The sequence below is a fragment of the Tyto alba genome, unplaced genomic scaffold (assembly GCF_018691265.1).
Source record: "Tyto alba isolate M040663 unplaced genomic scaffold, T.alba_DEE_v4.0 Super-Scaffold_20000042, whole genome shotgun sequence".
Taxonomy (NCBI): Eukaryota; Metazoa; Chordata; class Aves; order Strigiformes; family Tytonidae; genus Tyto; species Tyto alba.
This window is the reverse complement of record NW_024881293.1, coordinates 2,159,638-2,182,664: the sequence shown is the minus strand read 5'-3', so window position 1 is coordinate 2,182,664 and position 23,027 is coordinate 2,159,638. Positions and strand designations below refer to the sequence as shown.

Below are 23,027 nucleotides of genomic sequence, written 5' to 3'. Positions count from 1 at the left end.
AGTAAGTGGTAGTCTTTTAATACACATGTAGAAAGAAAACCTTTCTTAAGTATTTAAATCCTACTTGCATGTTGATGAATGGCAAACAACAAAATACTGTTTGCATTGTATTAGCAGTAGTAGTTTTGTTGCCTTGTGGAGGCTAATGTTCAGTGATAGTCACAGCTATTTTGAGTTCTGCTACTGAGGCACCTTGCTCCTGTGTAGAGATTTACTGCAATACCTTGTATTTTTAATGCTTCCATAATATATTCAGTACGTGCTTGCTTTTAGGTGGAAGGAGAGAGTGAGGATCAAGCTTCTACAGATCAAACCTCTGCAGCAAAGACAAAAAGCATATTCATTGCTCAGAATGTAGCCAGCCTGCAAGAACTTGGTGAGAATCAGCTTTCTAGCATCAGGACAAAAAGAGTGCTAGAGCAAATGTTTCTCCAGCGTTGCACCTTACAGCTCTGAATGGGAAGAAACTTTGTGACTTAAAGGATTCACTTGGTTGCAAGATGATGTTACCAAGGGAGGTTGTGGCTGTAATGTAGTTTTCTTCATTGCAGAGGAAACGAGCTCAGTCTATTTGTAGGCAGTCGCTGTGTTTTGTGGGGTAAATAAGGTGGATAATACAAAATAGCTTACGGGGTGAGTTACTGGGCAGGTGTGAGACCGGTGTGCCATGTAACACGCATGCAGAGCTCTGTGGCACTGATGACAAGTACAGGCTGAAAATTTCACCATCTGGTTTATGTGTTGTAAACTAGTCTTTATGCTCTTACCTCATCTCTGATGATATTTTCTCACCACAAAGACTAATTAAGTCAATTATTGATGACCGTTAGATCTGTTCTGCTCAGAAGCTCTCCCATGGAACAGTAAAATTAACACCTCTGTCATTGTTTGGTAGGTGGCTCTGAAAAACTGCTGAGAGTGTGCCTGAACCTCCCATACTTTTTGCGATACATAAATCGATTTCAGGATGCAGTGTCAGCCAACTCGTTTTTTATTATGCCAGCCACAGTGGCAGATGCCACGGCTGTTCGCAATGGGTAAGAGTCTCACTGCTCTTCTTTGGTAGATGCTGGGCACACTGTATGAGAGAAAATAACTGTGCTAGCTGTGCAGTATCAGTTACTGTGCTGCTGCTGTGAGCTGTCTGGTGTGTACATTGCATTGCTGAACCTTGACATGTGTCGTTGCTGTAGATTTCATTCGCTGGTAATAGATGTGACCATGGCACTGGATACTCTGTCTCTGCCTGTATTGGAGCCCCTGACACCCACGCGTCTCCAAGATGTGACTGTTCTTGCTCTCAGCTGTCTCTATGCAGGTGAATGGATTTTCTATATTTTTTGTGGAGCTTTTAAGTTGCTCTTGCTTCTGCTCTGCTTTGTTACCTGCACGTTTCAGGCTCAGCCCAAAAGTAACCTGTACTTCTCATGTATTTGAAAGGTATGCAGCATACTGCATAGTCTGGTGACTGGGTTAATAGCAAAATTGTTATAGTGATGCTGAAATTCTGATATATTCTACAAATGTTCTTGTCAGTATCTAAGAGAAAGACCGAGTGATTCAACATCATCTTAATAGCCTATAATTTCTGCTCTTTTTTTTTTTTTTTTTTTTAACGTTGAGAGCATAATATTTTTTTGCAATGCCTATGGCTTCAGTTTAATCTGTTATACTCCCAAATCAACCTTATTTCCCAGAAGTGGTCTAAGTACACCAGAATCCTGAGTGTTTAATTGGTATGGGTAAGATTTTAAAGAGATACGGCAGTCGAGTATGAACATTGCCTTAAAAATGGTATTGAATTACATGGTCAAATGTTTCCTCCTTTAATTGTTCCCATGCGTTTCTGTAGGACAAAGCTTGACTCTTTTGGGGGGTACTTCAGAAAGATTTTTTTTTTAATCTGTCAGCTGTAATCTTGATGGAGCTGGGAATACTCAATTTTATGGGCATGTTTGATACCACTTGTTTTAATGTGCTGAGTAGGAACATTGAGTCCCGAGACTGCTTCTTAATAAGACTGTTACCTCCACTTGTTTTCGATCAGGTGTGAGTGTGGCAACTTGCATGGCCATCCTACATGTGGGTAGCACTCAACAGGTACGAACTGGGTCAACAAGTTCCAAAGAAGAAGATTATGAAAATGATGCTGCTACTATTGTACAGAAATGTGTAAGTAGAAGTGTTTGTTGTTTTCATTCTCAGTGAATGAACTGCGTAGAATTTGTATTTATTTGGATTGCAATACATATCTCTTCTTTTTAGTCATTAGACTTGCTGATAAAGGAAGTAATGGGGTGGCTAATTGTAGAGGGCAACGTACAATTGTATTTGTGGTTTTAAAAGTGTGTGTGGTGATTTATTATTACCTACTAGAGCACTTAAACATTACCATGGTTTTGGATTTATTTGCAGCTTGAAATCTATGAAATGATTGGACAAGCCATCAGCAATTCACGCCGTGCAGGGGGTGAGGTAAGATTTGTGTATCAGGAAGCTTTATTCACTGTTTTTGTGCTGGTATATTTTGTCATTTGGATTGACACCGTTTTGTCTTTTTGGTGCTTTTTTTTTCCATCCCCCTTTTCATTTTTGGCATGATAGCATTATCAGAACTTCCAGCTGCTCGGGGCTTGGTGTTTGCTAAACAGCCTCTTCCTCATCTTGAACCTCAGCCCCACGGCCTTGGCTGATAAGGGAAAGGAGAAAGATCCATTGGCTGCTCTTCGCGTCAGAGACATTATTGCTCGTACTAAGGAGGGCGTTGGGTCTCCCAAACTAGGACCTGGAAAAGGGTATGTAAATACCCCACTGAAGTAGTCATTCTCCGTGTATCTAACCATGCCCAGCAAGCAACTCCTATGCAGTCTTGTTGGTCTCTTGAAATTTTATCCACGTTTGTAATTTGTGTCTTGATTCTTGAAAAGAAGGCATCTCCTTCAGTTTAGCAAAGCATTCACTTCACTCAGTTTAATATATGTATTTCTTTTTTTTTCCCCCTGAAATTACATTGTATCTTTTATGTTTCTGTAGGCATCAAGGGTTTGGTGTTCTGTCAGTGGTGCTAGCAAATCATGCTATCAAATTGCTGTCATCGCTCTTCCAAGATCTGCAAGTGGAGGCATTGCACAAGGTGTGTAGGTAGCATGTATGTTCTTGTGAAATGTTTTGCCTTCTCCACTGAAACACTCTCAATTCTCTTTTCAATGCCATCCTCCAGGGTTGGGAGAGTGATGGTCCGCCAGCCGTGCTGGATATCATGGCTCAAAGCACATCCATCCAGAGAATTCAGCGGCTGATAGATTCTGTACCACTCACTAATTTGCTGCTGACTTTGCTCTCTACTTCCTACAGAAAGGTAGGAACTGGCATACAGCTAGAGAGCTTCTGTAGCTGAACCACTCCTACTAAGTGTCATCTGCATGGAAAATTCTCACTTTACAAACTGTGGCTATGCTGAGAAGAATTTAGAATACTTCTTTCAGAAGCTGTCAACCAGAGCCTCTCTCTTCCCTCTTTTCAGAGACTGTTAATTTGACAAACTTGTTCTAATAAAATCTTCTCTGTAAGCTCAGTGGTACTTGTGAATTTAGTGAGAAGATGAAAAGACTGTAATTCAAAACAGATGCTTTTACGTTGGAGCCCTTACTTGAGGTGTTGCTTACAGGCTTGACATAGATTATTTGTTTTCAACCATCCTGCATAATTTTAAATTCAATTTAAGGGGGAGAAGCCATGAAAAAGTGTTAATAAATGAGTTGAGACAAAATTGCTAGAAGAAAATTAAATGCATTAGGAAGTTACTCTTGTTTTCAAATTCTTACCTTTCTTAATTCTAAAATTTAACTTGTTCTGCTTTTCTTCTAAGGCTTGTGTCTTGCAGCGACAGAGGAAGGGCTCTATGAGCAGTGATGCAAGTGCCTCCACTGATTCTAATACTTACTACGAGGATGATTTTAGCAGCACTGAGGAGGACAGCAGCCAAGGTAACAGAGTTTGCAGCAAGCAACTTAAGTCAGGATTTTACGCTGTCTTTCAGATTTAGTGGAAACCTGGCTACTGGGCTGTTCCCTTCTTGGACTGGAATGCCATGTAATGCTGAAAATATGAAACAGTTTGTAAGATCTGTTTGGCAGAAGTAATGCTGACCGTACTCTTCTATGTAAACTAAAGCCAGAGTGGCTGGGATTTGGCGGTATTTGCTTAAGAGGAGAGTGGAAATAATTTATTCTTGTAAATTCCTGCTGGAGTGTTGTAAAAGTGCTTAGGCTTGTGATTTGGAAAGGAAAAACGAAGATAGCAGACAACTTAACGTGTTCACTGAGAACTTTTCAAGGCCTTTTCTAAGCAGAGTAGTTTGCATGAGGTAGTCGCTTACAATATTATGGTTTTATTTTTCCTGCCTCTGTGTTAGATGATGACAGTGAACCAATCCTTGGGCAATGGTTTGAAGAGACAATCTCTCCAAGCAAAGAGAAAGTGGCCCCACCGCCACCCCCTCCACCACCGCCTTTGGAGAGCTCACCTAGAGTGAAAAGCCCTAACAAACAGACTGCTGGAGAGAACGGGAACATCCTGGCCAGCCGCAAAGATCCAGAATTGGTATGGGAAGGTCTTCAAGCTGAGTGAAATAACTGATGTGCTGCAGTGTGGTTTACTTGTCCATGGTTAGCTGCATTGACAGACAGCATGATAAATGTCAGGTATTTTAAGTACATTGCTGATGGAGAATCAGCAACTGTTTTGGCTTTGAAGAAAGATATTTTGTCTACTCTTCTGTCAGGTGAAATATCACAGTATTTGTTAGTGCCAAGGAAGCAAAGACTGAGGCTAATATCTATTTGGGTTACAGAGGGAGAGGGAATATGAGGGCAGAACTATAAGCAAAATGACTTGCTCATGAAGTGCTTTTAGATCCAACTCTGTTTGATAAAGACAAAAATAAATACTGCAGTCAAGAAGTTAGAGACTTGCAGTGTTTTCAGAGGTGTGTGAAATCGGTCCTGGTACAGAACACAGTGCAGTGAGCTGGATTGCAATGAGTAAACCTGTACTCCGTGGCCAGGGGTGGAATTAGGGGACTTGGTTTATTTTCCTGGTGGTTTAGGTTTTGTTTAATTTTGTCTTATAGTCTCTCTACTTTTGTTGCTTTCATAATGTGCTTCTCTTTTCTTTTCAGTTTTTGAGCCTAGCTTCAAACATTTTGAACTTTATCACTTCCTCTATGCTGAACTCCAGGAATAATTTCATTCGCAACTACCTGAGTGTGTCTCTTTCGGAGCAGCACATGGCCACGCTGGCTAGCATCATCAAAGAAGTGGATAAGGATGGGCTTAAGGGTGAGTGATCAGAACCTCTCTGTTAGAGAACACTGACTGTAGGATATAGAGGAGTATATTTTCTTAGTTCCATGTGGAAATCTTAAATACAGGAGAGCAGTGGTAGTAAATGGCTTGATCCTTGTCTTACAGGCACATCAGATGAGGAGTTTGCTGCTGCACTGTATCACTTCAACCATTCCTTGGTGACCTCAGATCTTCAGTCCCCTACCTTGCAGGTAAGTCTGTGATTAAAGGTATAAATAAAATGAAGGAGTGTTGTTGTCTGTTAATGTCTCTGCATGGATTCTCCACACCTAGAGTAGTGTGTGGCTGATTCCATTTGGCCTTAGAATATATTCTTTTGTGAACAGAGCTTGGAATATTTTGGAACCAGTGAGTTGGATAACATTTGCAGTCACCCAGTACAAAACATCCTGCAGAGTGTAAACTTAATGTCTTGAGTTCAAATTAATCCGCTGAACTTCGAAGGTGGTAATAGCTGGAAAGGAAATGAGTTTGTGTATTTTGTTTTGGAGAGTTGCCTCTATCCACGCATCTATCAGGAGACATTCCTGCAGATTTGCTTTGCTGTCAGAACTGATGCCAAAAGGCCTTGGAATTCTCTCAGGAGAGAATCATATGAATCCTTTTGCTTTCATGTGCTATCTTTGTAGCCTCTTGGTTCCTTTGTTAGGTCATGGGCTGACCCAACTTAACACTGTAAGTAGGGGTTATAAATCTGCTTACCAATCACTGAGTTCAATCCCTGTACTTTTTCTTGACTGTTTTCTGCTATATTTAAAATACTCTTCTTTAAAAAGCAGTCAGACTTTTCAGATACCTGTTTTTTTACTATATTTGAGGAGAAGCAAGCATTACTGTGATGAGTCAGAGGGGTCTTCAAGATTCTTAGATACTGAACATGGTAGCATGATCTCTTCTGCTCTGATATTGCAGTAAATGAGTAGAGCTCATTAATGCTATTTTTTCTGCATTAGCAGTGAAATTGAAAGTTCATTGTGTTTTAGGTGGCAGAGTGACAGTGTGTCTCTCGGTAGCTATGCTGTATATTTGGGATAGGAGAGATACTGCTCTGTGAATGCTTACGAGCCCCGAGAGCCCTGCTGTTTACTGCCATCTCTACGTTCAGACCATGCTTTTTATTAAAGCATCAGACAGGACTTGCGTCTTTTCAACAAGTCTCTGTTTTGTTCCAGAACACACTTCTTCAGCAGCTGGGAGTTGCCCCTTTTTCTGAAGGTCCATGGCCTCTCTACATCCATCCTCAAAGTTTGTCGGTGCTCTCGCGACTTCTCCTGATTTGGCAGCATAAAGCCACTGCCCAGGGAGATCCTGACGTTCCGGAATGCCTTAAAGTTTGGGAAAGGTGAGAAAGATTTATGTTAAGCTGAAAGTCAGTCATCTCTTACCTCTCTGATTTTCTATCAAGTGAAAATTTTCTGGGACCAGCTTCTCTGAGCAGTGATGGTATGTGGTGCTTGGAGGAGTGGAGGGTCAGTCTTCTGTGTTGCTGGAGTCCTTTACCTAGAGCATAGTAAATGAAACCTAGAATTGGGATTTAAGTGGGTGGAGGCTGAACTAATTGCAGCAAAGCTGGTTTTAAAAAGGGAAGACAAATGTATTATTTCAGCAGGTTTCTGGTAGATTCTGTTATAATGGTGCCAAGATTTTTTTCTCTCTGTGCCATTTCCTGAATATAAAAGCCTCTGACAGGGTTTAGCTGACTTAAAGCTATAGTAGATAGCCATTCCTGTGGGAACAAGTTTACATCTCTCTCCCTTTGAATGATTGTTCATATTTTCCATCAAATGTATTTTCTGCTGATTGAATTTATGTAGGTTTTACTGTTTGCATAGTCTCATGCCAGCACATAATGTAGTGAATAATTTGTGAAATTTCCAGTATTAGAAGAATAAGCAGAAAAAATAATTATGAAAATGTTTCTCTAACCTCTATTTAAAGAGATTTTAAAGAGGGAATCTAAGCAAGGCAAAAAATAAACTTTTTAAACTTCCTCTTGTATTCTCAGGTTTGTGGGCACACTGAAGCAAAATGCCTTGCAGGGGACGCTTCCCAGTGACACAGAAGATCTGAATGTTGAACATCTCCAGCTGCTGCTGCTTATTTTTCACAATTTCTCTGAGAGGGGCCGCAGATCTATCATGATGCTCTGTATCCAGACAATTGTGGAGCTGACAGTGAACATGGATACCCAGCAATGTTCTGTGCCACTTATTGTGGCACGTCTGCTCTTGGTGTTTGACTACCTGCTCCATCAGTATTCCAAGGCCCCCATGTACCTATTTGAACAGGTAAGGTTTTGAGATCATGTTCTGGATATTTAATTGGTCACCCAGCAGAAATCTGTAATAGGCAGTCATTTAGTGCGTTCTGGTGTCTTCGTGACCTTTGCGAGTAAATTGGGTTTAATGTTGTTACCAGCCTTTGGAGTTACAATGCATGATTAACTCTGGTTGCTGATTCCTAGCAGCAGGTTCAGTTTGAGTGTAAATTCCTTGTGTAACTACTGTCCTCATAAATCCTGATGAGGACAGGATGAATGCCTTATCTTTCAAAATCTTGGTATTTGGGTATTTAGACACCGTTTCACAAATATCTTGTATGCTGTGTCCTTGCTTTAGCTTTTCACTGCCAAGGTTTTTGGCACTGTTCTCATTAGTGGAATGCTGGTGTTTTGCATGTGACTTTTTCAGTTGTTGGAAGCTTAACCACTGATTTAAACTCTTCACTCCAGAATAAAAATCATGGGATAGCATCCAGGGCTTCCCTCAGAAGACTGCATTTTAGCAGCAGGGTTGTTTGTATTTTATGGCTCTCTTTCTGTTGGTGGTGGTGTTTTTTCCCCGGTACCCCTTAATGACAAGGATGCCATGGGTAGTTTGCTGTTTGATTTTTTTACCATAGGTGCAATATAATTTGCTGACACCACCCATTGGCTGGGTGAGTGGATCCCAGGACAGTAGCAGACGAACATCTGTCCCACTTTATCACGGGTTTAAAGAAGTGGAAGAAAACTGGACCAAACACTGTTCATCAGGTAAGACAGAAAATGTAAGGACTTTTTTATTCCAAGATTTGCTTTCACAAATAGATGAGAGCCCTTTGTGCACCCAGGTGTGAGTAGATTTTCCTGCTTTTAATGGGCATAGTTCCAATAGACAGATAAAAATGCATGTAATGCAAGAGAAGTTTTATTAAACAAAATTATTGTTGTCTAGAAGTATGCTACATGTAATTCTAAGTGTATATGTATTCTGCTAGGATTGTATGAGTAGGAAAAACTTGGCTGCCTATATCATAGGTTAAAAGCACATATAATGTGTCATGGAGCTAGCTTAGAATCTGGTATTAGTCTTAAAATGTGAAAGGTTCTGGGGATGGAGGAGAGAGAATAACACAATACTGTCTAATTGAAAGTGTCACTTTGAATATTATTTTCTGTCCTTACGTTCCAGACGCAGCTCCGCAGCCCAGGTTCTACTGCATCCTATCTCTAGAAGCTTCTGAAGATGATCTGAACCGTCTGGATAGCACGGTATTGGGATTTCTGTTTTAAAGACCTTTCTGTAAGCCTTCAGAGGACCATGCTGATTTGACAAGTGCTAGAGAAAACAGACGAGAAGGAAAGACTTGACAAAGCAGAGAGACCAGGAAATTTTCACTAAGTGGGGACGAGAATAGTGGCTGGATAAGACAGTAGGAGCTTCCTTTTTGCACCTAATTGCATGTCAGGGAAGTCAATACACAAAGTCTATGAAGATGTGTTGGACTACTTGTAGTGATTAAATTAAATATGCTATGACAGAGAGCCCTTTCATATCCACCCTTATTTTTCAGTGCTGCTGAAACATCTGAGACAGACACATAGCATTAGAGTTGCTTTCTTACCGTTTTGCTCCATGTTTGTCCTGGGTTTTGTTTCCTCACTAAATTTGTTGTCGTCAAGGTTATGGGCTTGCTTCATGCATGTTCCCTCATAAGCAGTTCACTGGTACTCTGACTGGGGAGAGAAACACCTGACAGAACTACCTTCTTGATGTTTTATTTTGTATAGTTTTGGTCTGTGGATGTTCTAAATACCTGTATATAAATGCAGAGCTGTGCAATTTGCAAAGCAACGACCCTGACTTGTCATCTCCTGCAGGTCTGTGAGGTCCTTTTCTGTAGGTCTATGAAGTATGATGAACTTTACACAGCCTTGAGTTCATTACTTGCAGCTGGGTCACAGTTTGATACACTCAGGAGGAAAGAGAACAAAAATGTCACTGCACTGGTAAGACTGTGTTGCTGTAATGTCTGTATTGAGGAATAGCAAGTTTTCAAATTTAGTATTTTTAAGCAAAGTATTTAACCAAAGTATTCTCGACAGTAGATGGAGTAATGGGGAACTTAAAAATCCCATGGCTAATGGTAGTGTTTATGGTGGCGGTACATCTCATATGAGTTTTTAATTCATAACATGTTTTAGACTTGCTGAATGTCCTTGGTAATTCCAGGAGGTCTGGGTAGAATACAATGAAGCAGAAAATATTTGTATAATCTTTCCTTTTCCTTTTCTCACTCCTCTTTGTTGTGTAATTAGTTGTATAATATGACAGAAACTCAGTCCCATATGTCTTCATCTGATTTGGCACACCTACAGGAGTCTAGAGTCTCTGATAAGATAATTTCAGTAGCTGTAATGATTGAAACTGTAATCTTTCTTTACTAATTTGTCCAACTGTACTATTGTTTAGGAAGCCTGTGCACTTCAATACTACTTCTTGATACTGTGGCGGATACTAGGGATTTTGCCTCCATCAAAAAACTACATGAATCAGTTGGCTATGAACACACCAGAGATGAGTGAATGTGATATTTTACACACATTGCGCTGGTCCTCCCGTCTGCGAATCACGTCTTATGTCACGTGGATCAAGGTACAGCCTCGTCTTCATTGGGGTGTTTTGTAATGTTGTTAATAGTAAGAATGTTGTTCTTCCATGCTGACTGCATGTGGGATTTGTTACGTGGGCATGGTGGTGAGAAATGGGAACTTGTGTCTGTGTTTTCTAAAGCGTTCTAGCCTGGTAATTGGCAGAGTGGTTAATTATAGAGCACTTGTAAAGTGTGACAGGTCATTTTTTTGGCATCCGCAGGATCACCTTATCAAGCAAGGCATGAAAGCAGACCACGCTGCTTCTCTCATTGAACTGGCCTCCAGCAAGTGCAGCTCAGTGAAGTATGATGTGGAAATAGCAGAGGAATACTTTGCTCGACAGGTAAGGTGGTGTGAATGCAATTGTGCATATGGGGCTTCTATTTTTATGGCAAGATTTGCACTTACTGTTCCATCCCTTTGTATTTTAAGATATCTTCTTTCTGTGGTGTTGATTGCACAACTATTCTCCAGCTGCATGAAGTTCCCAGTTTACAATCCATTTACACCCTTGATGCTGCAATTTCCAAGATTCAGGTTTCTCTAGATGAGCACTTTTCCAAGCTAGCTGCAGAAACTGATCCACACAAGTCTTCAGAGATAACCAAGAACCTCCTGCCTGCCACGCTACAGCTTATTGACACTTATGCAACGTTTACCAGGTACAGTCCTTAGGGTTGCTAGTAGGAATACAATTTTCTTCTGGGCTTTCTTTGCATTTTGTTTGTTGTTTTTTTTAAAGTAGGTGCTTTTTTTTTTTTTTATAGCCGAGTATAATTACTCTACTTTATGTCCTCTAGAGTGTCCATTGTTTTAAAAGAAGAACAAAAAGTAGCTTATCAAGCCATGTATATGAAATTGTTGTTTCTAAGTAGCCTCCTTGTCTGATCTTTGAAGGCTTTCTTGCAAGCTTGCAAAACCAGCTTTTCCTCCAAAAATGGAACCTCTTCTTACCACTCTCTAGGATAGTGCTACTTAAGGTTATTTCACTGAGATAATATTGAGACTGTCAGACCGTCAAGAAAAGGGGTTTAATTCCTACATTAAGAGTCTGAAGTCTTCTAAACTCTTGTTAGAACCTGTGTAGAAGAAAGTGAAAATAAATCAGCTTTTTCTTTTGAGTGGGCTCTTTTCCTGATAAGTAGCTTAGAGGAGATAAAAGCCCAAAACTCCCTTAGTGGTATAACATGAAGTATGGGGCAGAACTTCAGAAGTTTGCTTTCTTATCTGTCACTATATTGAAAGACTTAGTTCTGAAATGCAGAGCTGTTTCCTGAAATAAATCCTTTCCATCTTGAATGCAGATCTTACTTGCTACGGAGCATCTCTGAAGAGGGCTCCACTGAGAACAAACCCTCTGAAGAGAAGCTCCGAGGTTATGCTGCTGTCATGGCCATTGGATCCATCCGTTGCAAGTCTAATACTCTAGGTGAGGATCTGGATAGTTCAGATTTCCTTCTCTCTGTAATTGAAGCTTTCTACAGTGAAAGCTTTCCACATTCAGCCTCAAAGCCATGCACTGGCTAATGTGTTCTGTTTCTTGACCACTTTGTTCAAATGAGTATATTATCCTGTCAGCAGCAGACCTAGAAGTCTTACCCTTGTAGAATTGTAACAAGCAAAGAGGGGGAAGCCTTGAAAGAGTAACTGTTTTGTGGGCTTATCTGGCTTGTGGAAGTGCTTTTATAGCCATGTTGGTGCTCCGGTGGCATTGCATAGTAAGGGGAATTGTGAAATGTTGATATGTTGAAGACTCCTGCAAATTCTGCAAATTAGTATTTTTGCCATGTTTCCTGTTGTTCTAATTAAGTGAAAGAAGTTGGAAGCTCTTGCAAACTTTAGGAATAATTTTGACTTGAAGAAAAGCATGAAACTAGCCCTCAGTAGAATTACAGCTCAACTTAGCTACAGTTGTGTCTTAATCTCGTTTTAAACAGTGTTGTAGAGGCATTCTGGTTTTCAACAGGACCCATGAAATTCCTCCATGGCTTATGATTCCCTATTAATTGCAGGTCCAACACTTCTTCAGAACTTGCCGTTAGCTGTGCAGACTTTATGTGAATCATGGAGCAACATTCATACAAATGAGTTTCCAAACATTGGCTCATGGGTGAGTCCAGCCTCATGGATGGATCTGGTCTGATCTTAACTCCAGAAATTGCTGGGAATGGCACACAGCGTGTCTTTCTGTTGAAGAGAAATGGTTCTGATTGTTGCGCCTGTGTGTCTCAATCCTTAGCGCAATGCCTTTGCGAATGACACGATCCCTGCGGAAAGCTACATCAGTGCAGTTCAGGCCGCCCACCTTGGTACTCTCTGCAGCCAAAGTCTACCTCTTGCAGCTTCCCTAAAGCACACCCTTCTCTCCCTGGTCAGACTCACTGGGGATCTCATTGTGTAAGTGACATTTTTTTATATTACATTCTTGCTGTATAGCTTTCTGCTCTTCTGAATGTCTGTCTTCATCTGTTTGAGTGCAACACTTGGTAAACTGTCGCTGTATTTTGCTGTATTTTGAACTAATTGTTTAACAGAGTTACTTTCGGTTTATAGTTCTAAATTCTAAATGGATGAAAGATAGTCTTTCTGTCTTGATCTGATACCTCTAAAAAATCAGACTTCCTGAGAGAAACCTTTAGTCATTTTTGTTGACTTGTTTGGACCTGAAGAAACTGGGTTATAAACTGAGACAATATGGATCTAATTAATTATTTTGTGTTTTGTTACCATTCATTTGTGTGCTGTTTTCAAAGCAGAAGGAAAAAGTGAAACGAAAGAATTTTTTTTCCAGGGACTTACTCTAAGATATTCTGAAACAAAAAAAAAAAATAGTTGTTGACACTGCAGACAAGTCCAAAAGCAGTAATAAGCGATAGTGTGACTGTCTTGGAAAACGTTGTAACTGTATGTATGCAAAAGTAAAGTGTAGAGTTTTCCAAATGAGGACTGCTTTTCTGAGTGGAAAAATGCCTGGGCCAGTGTATTTAGTCCAGGTTTATAAAAGGGGTTTTTACCAGAAGCTTCCATCCAGACTTGTGCGACTTCTGATTTATCCAGTAAGGATGTTCTCTGATACATCATGCAGAGAATTAACTTGTTTGCTTTTCTTTTCAAGCTGGTCAGATGACTTGAACCCACCACAGGTGATTCATTCCCTATTGCCCCTCCTTTTGGAGACCAGCACAGAGAGTGTGGCAGAAATAAGCAGCAACTCCCTAGAAAGGATCTTGGGCCCTGCAGAATCGGATGAATTCCTGGCACGTGTTTATGAGAAGCTGATCACAGGTTGCTATAACATACTGGCCCATCACTCTGATCCAAACAGGTAATGGGCTGTGTGGCTTGTAGTTCTCCTCCAACAATGCTGTACAGAAAGAATTTGTACATTATGTTGAAACATCGTTGTCAGTTCTTGAACAGCACAACAGAAAGGCAAAAAGATCAGCATATTTTTATCTGTTGAAGACTTCCATACTTGTAGACTAAAAATACAAGATATTTTGTTCACATTACAAGGATTTTCAGCGCTGCTGTTCAGACACTGTGGATTTTAATCATCTCTTGTAACTCTGGATGGAGCATGTAGGATGTAACTCTTGTAACTCTGGATGGAGCATCTGGATAGTTTTTTTTTATTTAAGAAAATAGAAAACTATGTAAATACAAGCATGAAATCAGAGCTGAAGATGCTGACCTAACTTACTTTTATATTCCTTTGTCTCTGTTCTTGCTGTTTGTACGGATGGCTAATCCCTCTTTAGCAAACTAGACAGACTTCTGCTTCCCACCCCTCACTCTCTGTGTGGATAGAGGGAATAAGCTTGATGCACAGATGTTGGTTCTACCCATCTGAAACCTAAAACCATTAGGCATGATGATGTTGCATCTTTTTAACACTGATCCTCTCTGGATGGAAGGTATTCAGAGCGAGATCTACTGCACCTTCTGGTCGAGAATGTAAATGTAATTGGATTTTACTTGCAGAGTGCGTGGTGGAGTGGGGATGAGCACAGGAGAGGATAGGGAGGAGTAACACTGAAGGTGACTTAAAGTGTAAAAAGAGCAGCCATTTATAGGAATTTGTAATGTGAGGTGTCTGAAAGGTCTAGGTTATTCTAGGTTTCTGACTGTGTAACTCGCCTTACAGCATCATGTGCCACTTTTTTCCTGAACATTTGGTTTATTTGTTGGTGTTTATATGTGTTTGTTCATCAGTTGTTTTTCCTCCTGTCTCTTGGAAGAAGAGCTGCTTTCAGTGGGAAGTTTATTAGAATTGCATTAGCAAAATTGATCACTTTTTGGTTCTCAGAACTGTTGAAATTGCTCTTATATATGCTTATGTAATATGCATCTTTTGATCCTCAGTGGCCTGGATGAGTCCATCTTGGAGGAATGTTTGCAGCATCTGGAGAAACAGCTGGAGAGCAGCCAGGCCCGAAAAGCCATGGAGGAATTTTTTTCAGAAAGGTGAAGTCATCCTGAAAGTTGTAGCCCAAGAACTTTATTCCTCTTCCTTTTTCTCTTAGCTTGTCACTGTCAACACCTAAGTGATGTTAATGCCATTGCACAGGAAAATACAGAACGTGTAAAGATGTGATACCCTTCAAGCAGCACAAGAAAGTGTGAAAAGACTTTCGGTGTGAGAGAGGACCTAGGTTTTTGTCACTTCAAATAAAACACTCAGAGAGTCCTGATAGTGATCGTCAGTGGGGAATCTCGCGTGATGATTGTTTTGTCAAAGGCATTACAAGGAGGTTTTTGAGAGATGCTGTCTGTAAGGCAGTTGCAGATCAAGCTGCAAAATCCCAAGTTCTCTCAATGCTTCCTTGGGGCGATTGGTTGATAACTTTAAGGGTGGAGGTGGGATGTTGGCCAGACTTAGAATTATGAAGTCCAATTGTGATGGAAACAGCATAGCACAACAGTGTCTTGAAGAGATATGAGGGTGAACTGGGGAGAACTTTTTCTCTTGTTAGAAAACTGACCATTGTCTGGTTTTGCTCTCTACTTATACAACAGTTCAAAATTGAAGCAGTCTGGTGTCTGCACTTTAACGTGGAAGGGAAAAATAGGCAAGAAAGTCTTGAATTTTGGTTTGGAAAACAGTAGAGGCCCTCTTGTGATTTGATATATGGAGAATACTGATACGCTACTCAGGAGCTCATGATATTTGCAAGTTTTAGTCTGAGCTAAGAGTTTGCTGTTTGTCTGAAAGCAGGTTTGGTGGCTTAGCTGCTGAGCTCTGTTAACGCAAACTACTGCCAATCTGAAACGTGAGGGCAGATACAACTAAGTGCAAGTGGAAAAAAAGGAATGGGTCACCTTTTACAAAGCTGACTTAATTTCCTCTCTCCATATAGTGGAGAACTGGTCCAGATCATGATGGCAACAGCCAATGAAAACCTCTCAGCGAACTTCTGTAACAGGGTGCTGAAATTCTTCACCAAGCTCTTCCAGCTAAGTAAGTGACTGTTGAATTTCTTCTGTCCTTTGTCCACCTTAATACTGTTCTTATGAAGATGCATGAAAGAAAAGCTGCAAGAGGAAGTGGAGTGAAAGCTTCACGCTTTTAAGGGAAAGCCATCTTCAAATACATTCACTGTAGCATCTGTCACTCACTAGTAATTTTCTCCACCAGCTGAGAAGAGTCCCAACCCCAGCCTGTTGCGACTTTGTGGCTCATTGGCTCAGCTGGCTTGTGTGGAGCATGAACGTCTCCAGGCCTGGTTAATCAGGATGACCATGTCCCCACCCAAAGATTCAGATCAGCTGGACGTTGTGCAAGAGAACAGGCAGCTGCTGCAACTCCTGACAACTTACATTGTTCGGGAAAACAGGTAAAGTACAGCCTCTGTCATTTCTTTTGTTCTCTCAATGTGCAGATTACTTGTGAGCTGCTGATGGCTTCTCTTTGTCAGCTTTCAAATGAAGTGATGGGATGTGATTGCTTGCCCTGAAGTCATTGCTGTGTCAGTGCCCTTGCAGTGTGGGGCTTACCTGTATTTCACTAGATGGTGTACCTGTCTGAAACCTTCTTCTTTTTGATTAGCCAAGTCGGAGAAGGCGTGTGCACTGTTCTACTGAGTACTCTAATACCAATGGCAACAGAAATGTTGGCCAATGGTGATGGCACAGGATTTCCTGAACTGATGGTTGTGATGGCAACTTTGGCTAGTGCAGGACAAGGTGCAGGACACCTCCAGCTTCACGGTGCTGCTGTGGATTGGCTAGGCAGATGGTAAGAGCTAGCTGTATACTGCTGTTTGTTATTTGCATCACTGAATTTATTTTTTTTTTCACCCTGGCAATTTGGGGACAGAAGTTCATATTTACTGATACATGCTTGTTTTTTAGTTTATTGTTTGTTGTCGGGAATATGAAGTGTCTGAGAGAAGCTGATATGTGTCCTCTCATAAAGAATAACCATGTGGTTTCTTTGTCTTTTCCACTCTTGATGGTTCAATTACTGCATTTATACATTTCCTGTTGTTAATCTAAAGCAAATTGAATGCTTGAAGCTATTGGAGAGAACTGAGTTTATACTTCCCAAAGACTGTTAGCTGTAATGATCTTCTCCACTGTTTTGTGTTACAGCAAGAAATACTTGTCGCAAAAGAATGTGGTAGAAAAAATGAATGCAAACGTCATGCAAGGGAAGGTAAGACTATTGCTTAACTTCCAGGAATCAATCTGGGGCATGAGCTGTGTCAGCTGTCCTGTTTTGGTTTCATAGTGGGAGTTTTAAAGCAATTTGGTCAGGGAGACTGCTCTGTTTTCTTGCCTTATAGCAGTTATTACAGGATTTAAGTATTGGCTCTCATTTTCATTCATCTCTACTTTATAGCATGTGACTATCCTGGAGTGTACGTGCCATATTGTCTCTTACCTGGCTGATGTCACTAATGCACTGAGCCAGACCAGTGGCCAAGGACCAAGTCATCTTTCTGTTGATGGAGAGGAACGGGCGATTGAAGTGGATTCAGACTGGGTGGAAGAGTTGGCAGTGGAGGAGGAGGACTCTCAAGCTGAAGATTCGGTAGGCAATAGTCACAGCTAATGCTGCAAATGAGATGGTTTACTTTGCAGCTTCCGAATCAGAATTACTCAGGTTATAAATCAAAATTTTGTTGTTGTTTATTCCTAATGTGAGACTGAGTGAATCTTAGTTGTCAGATCTGGAAGAGAGTATCTGTCATTTGTGCATAGATCTGTTGACTTTGCGATGTCAACAAAAGTTAAAAGTTTGGGATTTTTTAGAACACAAGAAGGAAGACAATGGAGGAGGATGGGTTTGTCCCTACTGATTTGTTTGTTGATTGCTAGCTTTTGTATCAACAAGCAACTTAGATTAGGCTTTTAAGTGCTCTTGGGTGGGGAAAAAATGCTGTTATTAATGCATTCTTTAAAATTTGTCATCCCAATATATTATTTTTGTTACTGTTTTCTTTTTCTTGATTCACTCTTTCAAGTTACTATAAAATCTCACCATCTCCTCTTTCCATGTGGTTTGATACCAGATGCCTCCTTTTAGCTAGGTGATGCTAAAACTTGCTATTTTTAAAATGCTCATTTCGTGTCTGAAGAATGTATTCTGTACCGTGTGCCTTTACTGTAGCTGCGGTTATAACACCTTTTGAAAACAACTTCCTTCTTGACAGGATGAAGATTCTCTTTGTAATAAACTCTGTACATTCACCATCACACAGAAAGAATTCATGAATCAACATTGGTAAGAATCTCAAACTTGTGTTCAGAATTTCAGCCTGGTATTTCTGGCCATTGAGAAGGAAACAGTCTGTGGAGCCTTCCTGAGGCTTTATTTTATAACTCATCTGGCTTATTTTGTGCAGGTATCACTGCCACACTTGCAAGATGGTTGATGGGGTTGGTGTTTGCACAGTTTGTGCTAAAGTTTGTCACAAGGATCATGAAATTTCTTATGCCAAGTATGGATCGTTCTTCTGTGACTGTGGAGCCAAGGAAGATGGCAGTTGCCTGGTAAAGTGTCTTCATGTCAACATACAAGCTGTAGTTTCTTCAGTTTTTAAAGTCTTTTGCAGAGGTTTCTGTTCTGCAATAAGTTATGTCATGATACGAGTGTGTAAGAGTACTAAGACTTGAAGGCCTTGGCTTTATAATGAACCCTCTTAATTTCCAGCTTGCCTGGCAATTTATTTTTTTGTACCAAATTAAGTGCATTGGCAAATCTCTGTCCTAGTGACTACTGGGATTCCACCTACCTTCACAGAATTTGCAAGTTAGCTTAAGCTACACAGCAGTCAGATACCACCTTTTCCCATGTTTTCCACTGGAAACAAATAATGTAATTTTACCTTAAATATGAAAGTTTTTCTAACACTTGGATGGAGAGTGGCATGCAGGGTACTGCTGTGTTATTTCTTAAAATTGCAGTCTAAGAGAATTGCACTCTATATCTTTAAAATTATGTTCATCTTGCTGCTGTTACAATCTATATTCATTTAATCAGTGGTAAAATTGAGTCTGGTTTGGGCTTTCAGCATTGCTGTGTCATTCCCAGGCTTTGGTGAAGAGAACTCCCAGCAGTGGTATGAGCTCTACCATGAAAGAATCTGCCTTCCAGAGTGAGCCTAGAGTGCCTGAGAGTGTCATTCGACATGCAAGCACCTCTCCTGCAGAGAAAGCCAAGGTCACCATCAGTGAGGGGAAGGGCCCTGACGAAGAAAAACCCAAGAAGAGCAGCCTGTGTAGAAATGTTGAGGGTTGTCGAGAGGAATTGCAGTCCCAGGTATAACTACCAGCTAGCTGTTAAAAGAAGATGGCTTATGGTGAGGATCTTAGGCAGACTGCATTGGTTATCAGCCAAGTTGCTTGATTCTTATGCACTTCTTTATGATAAGAGGGATCATAAAAAGAGGTGTCAGGCTTTAAAACCAGGTTGACAGGCAGCCCTTGTGAAGACTCCCAGCAGGAGCATCTTGTGCCTCACTTGCCACATCTGTTTCTTGTAGGCCAACTTCTCCTTTGCACCTTTGGTGCTGGAGATGCTGAATTTCCTGATGGATGCCATTCAGATAAACTTCCAGCAAGCTTCAGCCATGGGGAGCAGCAGTCGTGCACAGCAAGCTCTCAACGAGCTTCATACCTTGGACAAGTCAGTGGAAATGACAGATCAGTTGATGGTATGATGCTAAAGGAGTGATTAGATTATGGATTGGTGGGATCACTTTTAAACAGAAAAATTTCAGTGGCATACTTTTGTATGCTTTTCCTAATGACTCAGGTCCCAACTCTTGGCTCTCAAGAAGGTGCTTTTGAGAACGTCCGCATGAACTACAGCGGTGACCAGGGCCAGACGATCCGGCAGCTGATCAGTGCTCACGTGCTGAGGCGGGTGGCGATGTGTGTGCTGTCGTCCCCGCACGGACGGCGGCAGCACCTGGCTGTGAGTCATGAAAAGGGCAAGGTGAGTCCTCTAGAGGATGTTGGATGGTAAAGGAAAATGAAACAGCCTTAGAGCACTGAACAACAAGCAGAATATGATCTGTTCTGCCTGTCCTGAGATCTGGATATTCTATAAAGTATTGCATAGCTTAGAAAAACCTCTCATTCTTCGGGTAAAAGAGTTCTTGCAGCAGAAACACTGAAAACTGTGGGGACACAGTCACAGAGCTGAAATTGAAATGCCTTTTTCCCCCCCCTCAGTTGTAAAGTTGGGTAACTGAGTTCATTTTGTTCTGCAGATTACAGTCCTCCAGCTCTCAGCATTGCTGAAGCAAGCAGACTCCAGCAAAAGAAAATTGACCCTTACTCGCCTTGCATCTGCACCCGTTCCCTTTACTGTCCTGAGCCTAACTGGAAATCCCTGCAAGGAGGACTACCTAGCTGTGTGTGGACTGAAAGTAAGTGCCTGACAAAGCCTTCTCTGGGCAGTTGGAAACATCAGCTCAAACCCAGCTGCATTTCTTTCCTTTGAGGAGCTAGCGCAGAGCCAGCTCCAAAGGTCTGTCACTAATTTTAGCTCACAAATCACTTTCCTACCCAGATATATGAAGTAAAAGAAGGAGGACCTATATGGATGTTATAATAAATGAGACGGTGCCTCAAAATAGTACTTCTCATTGTATTTGGGCCAATTTTAGTTTAAGACAGGAGTCAAGGTTTAGTCATGTGAAACTTAGTGTGTTAGAACTAGTCTGTAACAATTAGTGTTTTGTAGCAAGGACTCTTTTTTTGTATTCTCCCAAATTTAGGTTCAGCTTTCACAGTGTGGAATCCAGAAATCTGTTACTCAGCTATGAAACAGCTGGACTCCGTGTGGTTTTGGTTTTGTTGCTTTTTTTCTTTACAAACTTTCATGTCATTCATCTTAAATGCAGGAATTTTAGATTCTTACTCTGTGAATCATTCCAGGCACTAAGAGGAACGTTGACTTTTAACTCCATTCTTGGCTTGAAATGTTTATAAACGTTTTGTTCTAATACTTGGCCAATTTTTTTCATTACTGCAGGACTGCCACGTGTTAACATTCAGCAGTTCTGGATCGGTCTCTGATCATTTGGTACTTCATCCCCAACTAGCCACTGGAAATTTCATCATTAAAGCTGTGTGGCTGCCAGGTTCTCAAACAGAGCTTGCTATTGTGACTGCAGACTTTGTGAAGGTATGTTTGATCATAAGCTAAGATGATAAGTGATCATCTTCTTTCAGACATTGGAGTCTGGATCTTTATAGAATTGCATATGGAAGACTATGATAATATTCTTAGTTAGAAATAAATTGGAAATAAAAATTTGTGGTGTTTGGATACTGTTGCCATTAGAAAAAGCAAAACCAAATAACCCAAAGAGCAAAAAAATGAACTATAACATCTAACAGCTATTCCCATGTCTCAACTCTTGTCCATTTGCACTTTTTTGCATCGTAATAGTTAATTATTTCCTTGATTTTTCCCACAGATTTACGATCTCTCTGTAGATGCCTTGAGTCCAACTTTCTATTTTCTTCTACCGAGTTCCAAAATCAGGGATGTCACTTTCCTTTTCAATGAGGAGGGGAAGAACATAATAGTGATCATGTCCTCCGCTGGGTACATCTACACACAGCTCATGGAGGAGGCGAGCAGTGCCCAGCATGGTCCATTCTATGTCACCAACGTGCTTGAAGTCAATCATGAGGACCTAAAGGTACTGGTGACTTCCCTTTCTTGTAGCATGGGCTGCAGTGGCTTTCTCTTTTGTTTGCATGTTTGTATTTTACATTTGAAGGCAGAAGTTCCCTTTTCCTCTTCTTTTTTTTTTTGTTTTCCCCTTTTTTTTTTTTTTTTCATTTTAAGCCCCCTGATCTAGATCAATTAGCTTGCCATTCCTCTAAAGAGAGAAATATCCTTGCAGTGGAAGGGGGTGAGGGTGAAAATTAAACCCCTTGATCCTTTCATCTAGAAAATAGAGCATATTTTCCATGGCTGGCTCTGAAGTCATGCCCAGCAGGATTTCCTAGCAGGCAGATGGCTTCAGAGCAGTGCTGCTCTCGGAGGGAGGCACTCCAAAGGTGCAGTAACCAGGATGGATGAAGTTACTGACCATTTCTGGGGCTGCTGAGGTGGAGTGAGCCTTTGTTTCTGGTCAACGGCAGCTCTGTAGTCTTGGGGGTGACTTTTAAAATCTGTCCATATTTCACTCAGTGTTTTTACCACAGTCTGCTCCAAAATAGGGGAATAGATGAGAAGGCCCTCAGGAAAAAAGCTCTTTTATTTGCTGGGAACACGGGGAGTGCTCCATGTGAGATTGTCATACAACATTCAAGCACGCGATGCGGTAGCAGAGGGCGCTACCCACAGCCTAGGGGTATTCAATCTCAGTATCCCCTTCAAAAGCCTTTGAAGTATCTGATGGATGAGTTCACCAAGGAGTTCAGCTTAGAAAATTGTTGTTTAGAGCTGCGTTCCCTCACTGGTGGGGAGGGGGTGGGGGAGAGGCATTAGGAATGATTCCGTTGTGAGAAATGTAAAAGCCTGACAGAGTGTTTTGGAGGATGTGTGTTTATCTTAAATGCTTCTCTCTGATCCTACAGGACAGTAATGGCCAGGTAGCAGGAGGTGGTGTGTCAGTGTATTACTCCCATGTGCTACAGATGTTGTTCTTCAGTTACTGTCAAGGCAAATCCTTTGCAGCCACCGTCAGCCGGGCCAATCTGGAAGTGCAGCGGCTATTCCCAATTAACATAAAGAGGTGAGGCACGTGTGGAAGATTCCCCTGAAGTTTTAATTTCTATTTATTATTAATGGATATTACTCATTATTTGTAACATCCCAGCTCTAAATGGCCAAAGCTTGTGGTGAAGATCCCCTTTTTGGCTGATGATTTCCTGTTACTTTTCATGGTGCTTCTGCCCTAATTGCAGAATGATTTGAAACCAAAGCTGGCTGTTTCGGCAGTGGGGCACGTTTGCATTTTTTCTTCCCTAGGATTTTACAGCAGAAAGGTGGCTTCAGAGCAGTCTTGCTGCACAGTGCAGAGCTGCTACTGGTGCAGCAGCTGGAACCGATGGGATTACCCACCCTCGTGGAGGCTGCAGAGCAGGAAGCTTTTGTTTTCTTTCGGCACCAGTACTGCAGTGGACCTTGTGCATTGCGCACATTAAGGCTTATTTTCAGACTCCCTTGAGGGAAACCAATCTCTTATGCTATGAATGTGGCAAGAAAAAAGCTGTTCTGTCATCAGTCCTGACAAGCAGAGCTGGGCATTTAGGCCACAGACTCTTCACTA

General features: G+C 41.2%; 1 protein-coding gene across 5 annotated transcripts in view; it reads left to right on the top strand.

Moving 5' to 3' along the window:
- UBR4 (ubiquitin protein ligase E3 component n-recognin 4) overlaps positions 1-23,027 on the top strand; it is a 78,588-nt gene that overhangs the window by 6,516 nt on the left and 49,045 nt on the right. For all 5 annotated transcript variants that reach the window (XM_042794879.1, XM_042794883.1, XM_042794882.1 and 2 more), the window contains exons 6-44: positions 274-376; positions 896-1,037; positions 1,194-1,318; positions 2,048-2,172; positions 2,416-2,475; positions 2,605-2,795; positions 3,034-3,133; positions 3,221-3,358; positions 3,869-3,986; positions 4,415-4,602; positions 5,180-5,339; positions 5,472-5,557; positions 6,539-6,708; positions 7,372-7,654; positions 8,268-8,400; positions 8,819-8,898; positions 9,508-9,636; positions 10,100-10,282; positions 10,502-10,624; positions 10,714-10,943; positions 11,586-11,710; positions 12,294-12,391; positions 12,521-12,678; positions 13,397-13,606; positions 14,647-14,748; positions 15,642-15,742; positions 15,920-16,118; positions 16,331-16,519; positions 16,876-16,939; positions 17,126-17,317; positions 17,940-18,010; positions 18,132-18,279; positions 18,821-19,048; positions 19,272-19,442; positions 19,544-19,726; positions 20,004-20,162; positions 20,771-20,923; positions 21,219-21,446; positions 22,333-22,490. In XM_042794879.1, coding sequence (XP_042650813.1) covers positions 274-376; positions 896-1,037; positions 1,194-1,318; positions 2,048-2,172; positions 2,416-2,475; positions 2,605-2,795; positions 3,034-3,133; positions 3,221-3,358; positions 3,869-3,986; positions 4,415-4,602; positions 5,180-5,339; positions 5,472-5,557; positions 6,539-6,708; positions 7,372-7,654; positions 8,268-8,400; positions 8,819-8,898; positions 9,508-9,636; positions 10,100-10,282; positions 10,502-10,624; positions 10,714-10,943; positions 11,586-11,710; positions 12,294-12,391; positions 12,521-12,678; positions 13,397-13,606; positions 14,647-14,748; positions 15,642-15,742; positions 15,920-16,118; positions 16,331-16,519; positions 16,876-16,939; positions 17,126-17,317; positions 17,940-18,010; positions 18,132-18,279; positions 18,821-19,048; positions 19,272-19,442; positions 19,544-19,726; positions 20,004-20,162; positions 20,771-20,923; positions 21,219-21,446; positions 22,333-22,490 — 5,804 coding nt within the window. The remainder of the gene's footprint in view (positions 1-273; positions 377-895; positions 1,038-1,193; positions 1,319-2,047; positions 2,173-2,415; positions 2,476-2,604; positions 2,796-3,033; positions 3,134-3,220; positions 3,359-3,868; positions 3,987-4,414; positions 4,603-5,179; positions 5,340-5,471; positions 5,558-6,538; positions 6,709-7,371; positions 7,655-8,267; positions 8,401-8,818; positions 8,899-9,507; positions 9,637-10,099; positions 10,283-10,501; positions 10,625-10,713; positions 10,944-11,585; positions 11,711-12,293; positions 12,392-12,520; positions 12,679-13,396; positions 13,607-14,646; positions 14,749-15,641; positions 15,743-15,919; positions 16,119-16,330; positions 16,520-16,875; positions 16,940-17,125; positions 17,318-17,939; positions 18,011-18,131; positions 18,280-18,820; positions 19,049-19,271; positions 19,443-19,543; positions 19,727-20,003; positions 20,163-20,770; positions 20,924-21,218; positions 21,447-22,332; positions 22,491-23,027) is intronic.